Source organism: Seriola lalandi, unplaced genomic scaffold, assembly GCF_002814215.2.
Source record: "Seriola lalandi dorsalis isolate HSWRI2012SDOR001 ecotype SW California unplaced genomic scaffold, Sedor1 jcf7180002054885, whole genome shotgun sequence".
Lineage (NCBI taxonomy): Eukaryota > Metazoa > Chordata > Actinopteri > Carangiformes > Carangidae > Seriola > Seriola lalandi.
The window spans coordinates 2,248,743-2,259,514 of NW_019525437.1; the positions used below are offsets into that span (position 1 = coordinate 2,248,743).

Sequence of the window (10,772 nt, forward strand, 5' to 3'; positions counted from 1 at the left end):
TTTGCCTTTCAGGGCTTCCGTAGCTCTGAGCTGGACTGAATCTGTGCTTTTAGATCTGTGAATTAACGTGTGTTTTGTGTGTATTGCTTTCCAAAATAAAATCAGATGAAACCTCAGACTGGAGCAGGAATATTCAACACTGATGAACATTTAAAAACATCAGTCTGACTACATCTGTAACATCTGTTGATGTTGATCGGTGTTACTGTATCATATCACAGTAACACTGCATTGCTGCTGCTCGCAGAGAGCTTCACACCCAGCAGCTGAATAGTAAAACAGTATTACTCTTGCTCTCTGCTGCAGTGAGCTGATTCAGAAACACAATCATTTACAGTAATAATACTAATAATTAGCAGTAATAATGATTATGAAGATGAACTCATGTCAGCTGTGTCAGAAACAACAAACAACACAACATGAACATGTTAAACAAGTGTCATTCACATGGCCACCAGTATCAGCACCAGTACCTCCAGTATCTGGTCTCCTGCCCACAGTCGTCCGTCTCTGGCTGCAGCTCCCTCTTCATAAACCTCATGGATCACAATGGCGTCCTGGTGGAGATACATAGACAGACAGTGACAGAGGAAGAGAGAGAGAGAGAGAAGGTACAGTCCAGACCATACGTGTGTGTACAGTTACAGAGTCTTTGTTCTTTAGGCTCTGAACATCAGCTCATTCACTCGGAAATACAATAATAGATTCTATATTAAAGTGCCGAGGGCCAGTTGCACAAAACACCTTGAGTTAAGTTTTTCCTTAAAGTCTGAGTTAAGGTTTCCTTAAAATAAAAACAATTGCACAAAACACCCTGAAGTCTTCTCCTTAAGGTTTCCTTAAAATGTTGACTTCAGTATTTAAGGATTTCTCCTTATCTTAGTCTTATGCCTAAGGAATCACTTAAACTGTTGCACAAAAGACCTAAGCAACCAAAACAAAAACTAGAATCACCTCCTGGTGGTTGTCTGCCTCCTTCACTCAGACTATTTACAGGTTACATCCCTGTTTATCCAGAGTCATAAAATATGAACCATCTGTGTGAAATTTTGTCATAATTTCTGTGAAGTCTTGAGTAATGGCTAAAAAGTGTTTTCTGAGGTCACCATAACTTTGACCTTTGGCCACCAAAATCTAATCAATTCATCCTTGAGACCAAGTGAATGTTTGTGCCAAATTTGAAGAAGTTCTGTCAAATAATTTGTGAGATATCATGTCCATGAGAACGGACGGACGGACGGAAGGACGGACGGACGGACGGACGGACGGACGGACGGACAGACAACCTGAAAACAATGAGCCTCTGGTATAATGACTGTCGCCGGCATGGAAGAATAAAAACTTAAACTAAAGGTGACTCTGTCTGAACTGCAACATGTGGGAGTTTCATGTGATAAATGAAAGAAATGAACAGATCCCAAGAGGAGTTTTATCACATATATAAAATGTGACCTTGTTTTCATTTGTATTCAGAGTTTTCTACTGAACTGGAGCAGGAGACCAGAGACAGGTTCAAGCCCACTGTAGTACCATAGAAGTGTGTGTGTGTGTGTGTGTGTGTGTGTGTTACCAGCTGTGTGTCTCTTCCTCCCACTATACTGAGTCCCAGTCCTGATCGACCTTTACAGATCTCCAGCACCGTCTCCTGACCAGGAACCACCGCACAGCATGATGGGTCTGAAGGAGGAGGAGGAGGATTTGTTTAGTCCCTCCCTTTAAAAGATCATTGTTAAATTTATAATATTGTCTGTTTTTTTTTTTGTTTGTGTCTGAGGCGGCAAAATACACTGATGAGCCAAAACACTATGAGCACCTGATGGTCCCCCACCAGACCAGCTCCAACTCACAGACGTATAAACTCTACAGACCTCTGAAGGTCCCTGTGGTGTCTGGCACCAAGACGTCAACAGCACTTCCCGATCCCGCCTCGGATCAGACTTCTTCTGTGTGTGTGTGTGTGTGTGTGTGTGTGTGTGTGTGTGTGCGTGCATTGGTACCTTTGTTGGCGGTCTGCAGGTCAGGGCTGATCAGAGGAGGAGATGCTGCTGTCTGTTTACTGGAGCTGCTGTGGGACCTGCAGGACTGAACACACACACACACACACACACACACACACACACACACACACACACACACACACAAACACACAGATCAGATGAAACTTATTGATCAGCTCTGAAGCAGCAGACAGATCAAGCTCAGAACACAGGGAGGAGACGAGCTGCAAACACAGAGGGAGATGAGGCTGCTGAAATGTAATATTTTAGAAGAAATCAGCAGGCGTGTGAATTTACAGCAAATATTAAAAACAAATAATAATCTCTCTCTTCCAGTTTTACACCTTGCAGGGGACTGATTTTTCTAAAATAAGCTTGGCTTCACTTTCAGTTTCAGAACATTCTGTGAGCTGTGAAGTTCACAGTTCTTTAGGCTAAGACCCGATCAGATCAGATGGAGTACACTTGGACCGGATTCACGTCAGTGTGATTCAGGTCCTGTAACATCAAGTACAGTTCAGTTTGAGATCATTAAATCCAAGGAAGTTGACTTTTCAGAGTTGCCTCATATCTAATATCAGAAACTTTTCCAATCAGATCAATAGACCTGGTTGATTTGCAGAGATTTGTTTCTGATCATTTGCTAAAAGATGAAAATTTCACAGATTTTATTGTTACCTGCTGCTCCAGCAAGGCCCTCGGAGCCTGGAGCTCATTTTCTGGAGACTCAGCAGCTTTCAGCCTCTGCAGGGCAGACACACACGCACACACACACACACACACACACGCATGCACACACACACACACACGCACACACACACACACACACACACACACACACACACACGCACACACAGTAGCCTGGGTCAAGGGGAAGTGTTTGTGTCCTGATTTCATCAGTAGAAGCAGGTTTCTGGAACAAAACACTCTGAGGATGAAGTCTAGTTATTATCAGGTGAGACGATGAGGAAAACTTTTCCTGTTCACAGATCACATGATTGTATAAGTCACTCTGTCCACACTGAACACACAGGAAGCTCAGTTAAAACATGCACATTTACAATAAACTTAGAGTGAAGAAAGTTCGTCTGCTACTAAAGTCACCAGGTGAACTTTTAACTGCGTCCTGATGAACTCATACTCACACAATCTGTGAGAGAAGCTAACATGCTAAATGTTCTATTCCAACATGTAAACATCCAGTAGCAGTTAGCATACATGTTGGTGTTAGTTGAGTCTTTTCAACAGGCAACATATTTTGTCTAATTCAGCATAAAACCCATAGACGGGCATTTCAATTATTGTGAACTTTGATTGTTCAAGATTCTCAGTTTCATTACAGCCAGAAACAACTGGAAATGAAAATAATGACGTTTTGTGACCCTCTATTTAAAGGAGAAGCTCATATATTTTTGAAGTCTGTGTTTAAACATTGTGTCACTCACATAAATGCTCGTATGTACACTGAAAGAGTTGTAGGTAAAATCACTCCTCCTGTCCGGTGTAAGAGATGGAGGATGAAATCCTCATTGTGTGAAAAAAATCCATTTTACAGTAGAGACGAAGTGAACATACGTCTTCTGCTGTAATTCACTGAAATCTTCCAGAGTCACAGTGTTTTTGGTAAAATATCCTATTTTTGTGTTACTGAGGCTCAGGAAGTAAAATGTCTGGGGAAGTAAAAAGAGGGAATTTTGCAATAGAAAAAGTACATGTGATGACTACCTCACTACTGTGTTCAGACCTGAAACGTATGAACCTATCCTTTAATCTTGTGTATTTGTGATATACACCACATTCTGAGGCTCCTCAAAACCTTCATCGTCTTCCTGAAATCTTCTGACTCGTAGTGTATGACTGAGGGAGGGGTTCAGGGCTCAGTACCTGTTTGGACGTGTCGGCCTCTCTCAGACTCTGGGGGGCGCTGTTACTGTTACTGTTGCTGCTTCTGTTCCTGTTCCTGTTGTTCTGCTCAGCCTCTTCGCGGGTCTCGTCCTGTCCATCGGAACCACATCAGTTCACACTTTAGTTCTGCTGTTATCACACACTCAGCTTAACATGAATGATCCACAGGTTCACACTGACCGCTATGTCTGACGATGGGGGGGACATCCTGCTGTCAGGGGGGTGGGTTCCGTCTGTGAGGGTGGGGAAACTGGGAGGAGCTGGAGTGACACACTGACACACACACACACACACACACACACACACACACACACACACACACACACACACACACACACACAAACTTTGAGTGCTTTATTTGAATCCACCAGTTACATTAAAGCTCCATATTTTCTTCTTCTTCTGTGTTTTATCTGAAGTGTTGATCCATTAGAAGATATATTTGTGGTTTTAAGACCCATAAACCATCTCAATGTAGTTTTACATCTCCTCTCTCAGGCTTCTCTCTGGAGCTCTACAACAGGTCGTTGAGCCAATCAGAAGAGAGGAGGCTCTGAGCCTCTCTTGTGATTGGCTCACAGTTTTCTGAGCGATCCAATGAAAATATACAAGATTTCAGGTAAACACTCAGAGAAACCAAATCCTGCAAGTCTGGATGGTGGGTCCAGCTGGGAAAGGCTTAGTGATTGCTTTGTTGTGACATCACAAAGTGACAGAAGTCCTGACGGCTGGTTTGAAGGCTCAGTTTGTGAATACAGGCTGTGTGCATTTCTCTGTGGACTCAGGCTTTGATACTTTCACAGTATTAATATAGAAGCTAGACCTGATCTATAATCACACCACACATGGACATCTACCTTTAGACTGTAAGGACCTTTAACCTCTGAATTCTAGCTGCATTTATCTTTTACATCATAGTACTTTGTGTATTTTAAAATGTTCTCATGTTTGTGGTTTTATTATTGCTGTATTGTGTTAAATGTTTTTGTGTCCGTGCTTTTGTAATATTAGTAAATTCTCAACGGGATTTGGTGTAATGGCAAAAAAAGTTGATGCATATCTGATATTCAACATACATACTTTTGGCCACATATGTATCTGTGGGTGTATATTTGTGTTCAAGTGTGTGTTGTTACCTCAGGGCTGGCGGGGCTGAGGACAGGGGGAGGAGGGGGAGTCGGGAAGGGGGGGACGGCCATCTGGTTTATAGCATCTTCATTTCTACAGATAGAGAGAGAGAGAGAAAGAGAGAAAGAGAGAGAGAGAGAGAGAGAGAGAGAGAGAGAGAGAGAGAGAGAGAGAGAGAGAGAGAGATCAGTCCAGTTTTTGGCTGGAACATGAAAAGCAAAGAAAAACAAAAAAAACAAAAAAATATTTTCATGGAGCTGATGGAGTTGATTATTAATGCAGAGAGGGCAAAGCTTCACCACCTGAGCCCTCACACACACACACACACACACACACACACACACACACACCTTTCCAGTCTAAGCACAGAACACATGTCATCTTGATGTTTCATTATCCTCAGTGCTCTGTGAGATGGAGCTGCAGCCACAGAGGCAGAAACACAACTGCAGCACACATTTGTTCTCAGCTACAACAGAAGCGGTGCAGGTTTCATTTTCACTGAACAGGGTCTTGATGCTCTCGCCATTTTTGGAACAAGGCAGGACATCTTCAGTGAAATGCAAAGCAGACTGTTACTGCACTGAGTAATGTTCAGTGTTGGTTTACACTGTCAGGCACCATGAGCATCACAGAGCATGAGGCTGATTGTTCAGCAGGCTGCAAACACATGGAAAATCTTTTACCAAAGCACCAACATGCAAAGTGCAAAGAGCAGTCGTGTAAAAAAAAACAAGCAGTTCATCTTCTGAGTTCAAAATATGTCAATTTTGAGATGGACAACAAAGGTCCTCAGTCGCACTTGAACCAGGAATGATGTGGTTCACATTTGACACCTTCAGCTCTCATCATAGTCCTCGAGGAACCCGCTGTCACCACACAAAGAGGCATGACAGGTGCTGATGTGTAACAGTGTAATATAACCAACCCTTCCTCCTCTCCTCTATCTTCCCTTCATTCCTTTCCTTTCTTCCTCTCCCCTTTGCCTCCCCCTCTCCCCCATGTCTTGTCTCCCAGCAGTTGGTGACACACTAAATCAGTGGTTCCCAACCTTTTCCAACTCATGGCCCACTTGAAAATCTCAAAAATGTTGGCGGCCCCATAACAACACAAGTATACACACCAAAAACAATCTGGCCCAATCAAATCATCTCAAAACAAAAAGAAAATTATATGAATTATTGGAACGAAACCACCAAATCACAAAGTAAATCAGAATTCTATTTGACCCTAAACAGAGAGTACATGGTGGCAGAGTACCTGACCACTGTGACTGATGGAAAACTAAGGAAAACACTGACAATGTACAGAGTGAACACAGCCTGGCCATAGAAACAGGCCGTCACTGAGGCCAGGCTGTGTTCACTGTCATAAAAGAGAAGTTGAGACAGAATCTCACTTCCTAATGTGACAAATATAAGGATCTGAGAGAAGTTTTCTTTGAAAAAATAAATCATATATATCCTGAATTTATCCACCTCCCCAATCTTAATCCGTACATGTTTCTGTGTGATTACATCTTTAAAAATTGCCTTTTATTATATTGTATTTAATATTATTGTATAATCATTAATCAATCACTTGTCAATGTTTATAATTATCTGTACTGCTTTGGCAATATATGTTTCTATCAGCAACTTAAATGTTCCTGTTACTGGCTTTAACACGAAAAAAATAAATAATCAAATAAACAAACGATCAAACGAATTTCTAAACATTTTTAATGCTTTTAAAGATTATTTTGTTTTAAGATATTTAAAAAATCTATATTTTTATTTTATTTTTTATAATGACATTTTTTCACCAAAAACTGAAACTGTTTTGCAAATGATTTGTCGGCCCACCTTGCAGCACCTTCGTGGCCCACAGGTCGGGAACCACTGCACTAAAGGTTCCTGCTGGGAACATCGCTGTGGTCTAAACTCTGGGCAGCTGGAAACAGCTCTGCTGTGCACGGCTGGGGGGGGGGGGGGGGGGGGGGGGGGGATTGTGGGGAAAATGATATTTCATCATATCAGCATCTCAACAACTACAACTACAAGCCACCTGGGTAATTGAGCAGAAAACGACTAAACCAACAACACAGTCACAACGCCTGCTGACGGACACCAAGGAGGGGGCCAGGAGGGAGCAGATACCTGGAGTCAGGCACAGAGGACATCTGGCTACATGACAACATATGGTGCGAATCCACCATCAGGGCGCTTCAAACCCGCCGTGGAGCCGTTTGAAGCCGGTTCGTTTGATTTGAGGCATCAGCACTAAGTGGAGCCATCTGTGGAGTCCCCAGATTAACATCAGAGTCCAAGTGGGCTCGATCCTCATCCTGTTTTTCTATTTATTCTGCATCACTGCTGCTCAGTGCTCGTTAGTGGTGCTGCACTGCAGGTCGCACAGATCACCTGTCAATCAAACGGTGAGGGCGGGACCGAGATACAACCAAACATTACAGTGATGTCATTCCAAATCCAGTGAACCAACCAATTAATCAGCCTGATCACCAAACGAGAACATTGACACTGGACAGTTTCTGTGACAGTTCTGGTGTAGCTATGGTTAGTTTAGGTCAGTCAAGGTTAGATAAGAGTTGTCAAGGTTAATCAAGGCACAAACACACTGAAGGTGAAAAATGACAAATAATCTTCTGCAGCTTCCTTCTCTAAAAGTCCAGAGGGAAGCTCAGTGCGTACACTTTACAGCAGTGCTTCACTGTTGCTCCGCAGCGTTTTATCTAACGTCAGCAGACAGGAAGTGGAAAAGCATGTCGATGCTGTCAGTTATGAAACGTTGCAGCCTTCGGACTGAACAAACTGAGTGATCGGTTCAACCAAAACAATGATTTTTGTGTCAGCTCCTTTCATTTCATTCACAGAAAAATAATCAGTGCTTCACATGAAACAGAGAGCATGATAACAGTGGAAACTTTTCTGACATATTGTCCTGTGTCTGTATGATGAGGAAGGCCAGTAAGGCTGAGATGATGTACTGAACTTTATAAACAAAATTATTATTATTATCAGCAATTCTCCAACAAAAGACTCTATGATTATTATTATCCATTGATCTGTCAAACATACCATCTCAACTCTCTCAGTCTGATTACATTTCTCTATAAAAGCATCAATCATCAGATAGTGATTTCCTCATCTTCAGTTTACATCACATCCAGACTTTAAAGAGCTAAATTAAGGATGAAAAGGAAGAAAAATTAGAAGAATTCACAAAGAGAAGCAGACAAAAGCAGCAAGTTAAAGTGCTGTGATGATTCAGGTCCCACAAAACCATTCTGACGTGTCTACTTTGTCTTGAACAGGTAGAAAAACACACAGGCCCTGGCTGGTCGAGGTCTTATCTAACAGCTCAGCACACAATATGTTTTTTCCCCTGAAAAATTGAGAAGGAGTGAATATTTCTTAGTGTTGTTCAGTCTGAAGTTTAGTCCTGGCAACCATCACCTGAACAACAAAAAACGTCAGATAAAGGTGAATGACAAAAACAGGAAAGAGTTTCCGGTTCACTCACATACAAGAAAGATTTCATATTCATTTAAACAAATAAGAATATTACGATCTGACCTCAAACACACCACGACCCTCTTGTTGAGTGCCTAAAACTCTCTTCTTCTATTGCTAACAAGCCCAAAAAGCTAAATATTCTCACTGTTAAATCTCAGACCACGGCTGAGCAGAGGCACAAAAAGACAACAACCTAAACACAAAAATGTCCAAGTCCCAAAACACCAAGTAAGTGGAGTGTGGGAATTTACATATCTGCCCTCCAACTCTGTCTTCCATGTTTATTCCATCTGTCCTGCTCCCTCACTCTCTCCCTCCTCTACCTCCTCTGGGTGTCTTCCCATCCTCCCCATCATCCCTCCATTACCAGTTATTGTTTTTGCCCATGCAGTTACTGACCCGTTCCCAATTACTCTTAATGTGTCTTTGTCTCCTTGGTCAAGGTGAGGCCGACAGGAAACAGGATTTATGGGTCGGAGTCTGTTGGCCCATCAGCCAGCGGAGCAGTTACTCAGTTTTACATCCACACTTAAGATCAGACTGTTCTTACAACAGCTTCATGATACAGTTCAACTTGTTTTCAGCTAATTACAGTAAAGTCATGGAGATCAGGCTGAATATTGTGTGTTCACTATGAAGCTGAGTAAGACTCTTTCAGACATGAGGAGGTACCGACTCATCTAAGCGATGCAGGTTGTCATTCAGATGTTCATGTTCCTGACGTATCCATGTGCGCTGTTAAAGCCGGACACCACTTTCTTCAATTGTGCACACACTGTATTCATTCTTTCCAGATGTTTCACCTCTGTGTGACAAATGTTGGCTGAAGTTGTTTGATCACACAGAACTAGATTTCAGATCAGGAACACTCTGACATCAGGACTTTTACACACTCTGACACATTAGTTTCCAAATTTTTCACCTGGAAATTTGATTATTTTTTAAATTTCTCTTAGTAATGTTTCAGTGGAGGTGTTTTCCCAATAAAGTCAAGTCCATATCACAAATGACAGATTTACCTCAAGGGGCTTTACAGCAGAGACACCCTCTGTCCTTGGACCCTCAAATCAGACAAGGAAATAGTCGCCAAACAACCCCACTGTCCTCCCTCTGCTCCTGCAGCTGCCGCTTCTGATACATTTTCTACATGTATCGCCTCCATACGATGGAGTTATTAGGGCCACATTTATATGTTTTGTTTCTAGTCTCCACTCTGTTCCTTCTTTAGTGCAGTGATTATTTTACCGCTTTGAAAACTGAACATTCTCACAAAGTGAGTCAGAGGGGCATGGGGACACACATCATGGCGGACCGACCACGCCAGCAGGGTGACAGTTAACCGTTTCTGTTTCCATGGTGATGAGCTGCGAGGCTCCTGCCTGTCGACATCCCATTGCTCATTGCCGTGGCGACCTTTATCCAGAGATAAATCATTTAGCAGCGGCCTGTGGACGCGACTGTAACGAGATTTTGTCACCTGGCTGAACACGGTGGGAGCGCCGGTGTCCTCCTGCCCCGACGCCACGACCAGATTCAATCAGAGCAGCCGGCAGCAGAAAAAAAAAATCACATCATAATCATAATAGGAGAAAATAGTGCTGTGAGCTCAGGGTGAGATCAAGAAATCTGACACACGGAGGGAATCATAGGAAGAAGAATGAGGAATCATCTGTGTTCAGATCTATTTAGGCATCACCTCCACCTGGTTCTGTTTAGTCTGAGTTCAATACTCAAACAAGCCCATGACATTTGTCTGCTTGTCACAGAAGTGGATTTATGTGAACTGAAAAAGATGTAAACAAAACCAGGCTGGAGGAAAATCAATAAGACTCATGTAGAGAGTTACAGGTCCATCAGTCAGGAATGACACCTCTACCTGAGGTTGATAGATAGATAGATGGATGGATGGATGGATGGATGGATGGATGGATAGATAGATAGATAGATAGATAGATAGATAGATAGATAGATAGATAGATAGATAGATAGATAGATAGATAGATAGATAGATAGATAGATAGATCAGCCCATCAGGCCTAGTGCAGGACCCGAGCTCATCCACCAGTAGGAGTGACGTTTTTGGATGAAGTGTGTTACGACAGCGTCTCTCGGTGACAGACGTCACCAGCATCAGTCGTACCTGCCGGCGAATCCCAGCTCGATGCCGACATCATACGACTATTATAAGACTTTACATGTGTCAACTAAATGTTGGTGAAAGAGGAGA

At 42.5% G+C, this 10,772-nt stretch overlaps 1 protein-coding gene across 1 annotated transcript in view; it reads right to left on the bottom strand.

Moving 5' to 3' along the window:
• patj (PATJ crumbs cell polarity complex component) overlaps positions 1–10,772 on the bottom strand; it is a 127,809-nt gene that overhangs the window by 11,662 nt on the left and 105,375 nt on the right. The window contains exons 32-38 of the mRNA XM_087179996.1: positions 5,039–5,123; positions 4,083–4,175; positions 3,882–3,992; positions 2,676–2,741; positions 1,998–2,082; positions 1,571–1,677; positions 474–557 (exon numbers count right to left, since the gene is read on the bottom strand). Of these exons, the coding sequence (XP_087036122.1) occupies positions 474–557; positions 1,571–1,677; positions 1,998–2,082; positions 2,676–2,741; positions 3,882–3,992; positions 4,083–4,175; positions 5,039–5,123 (631 nt within the window). The remainder of the gene's footprint in view (positions 1–473; positions 558–1,570; positions 1,678–1,997; positions 2,083–2,675; positions 2,742–3,881; positions 3,993–4,082; positions 4,176–5,038; positions 5,124–10,772) is intronic.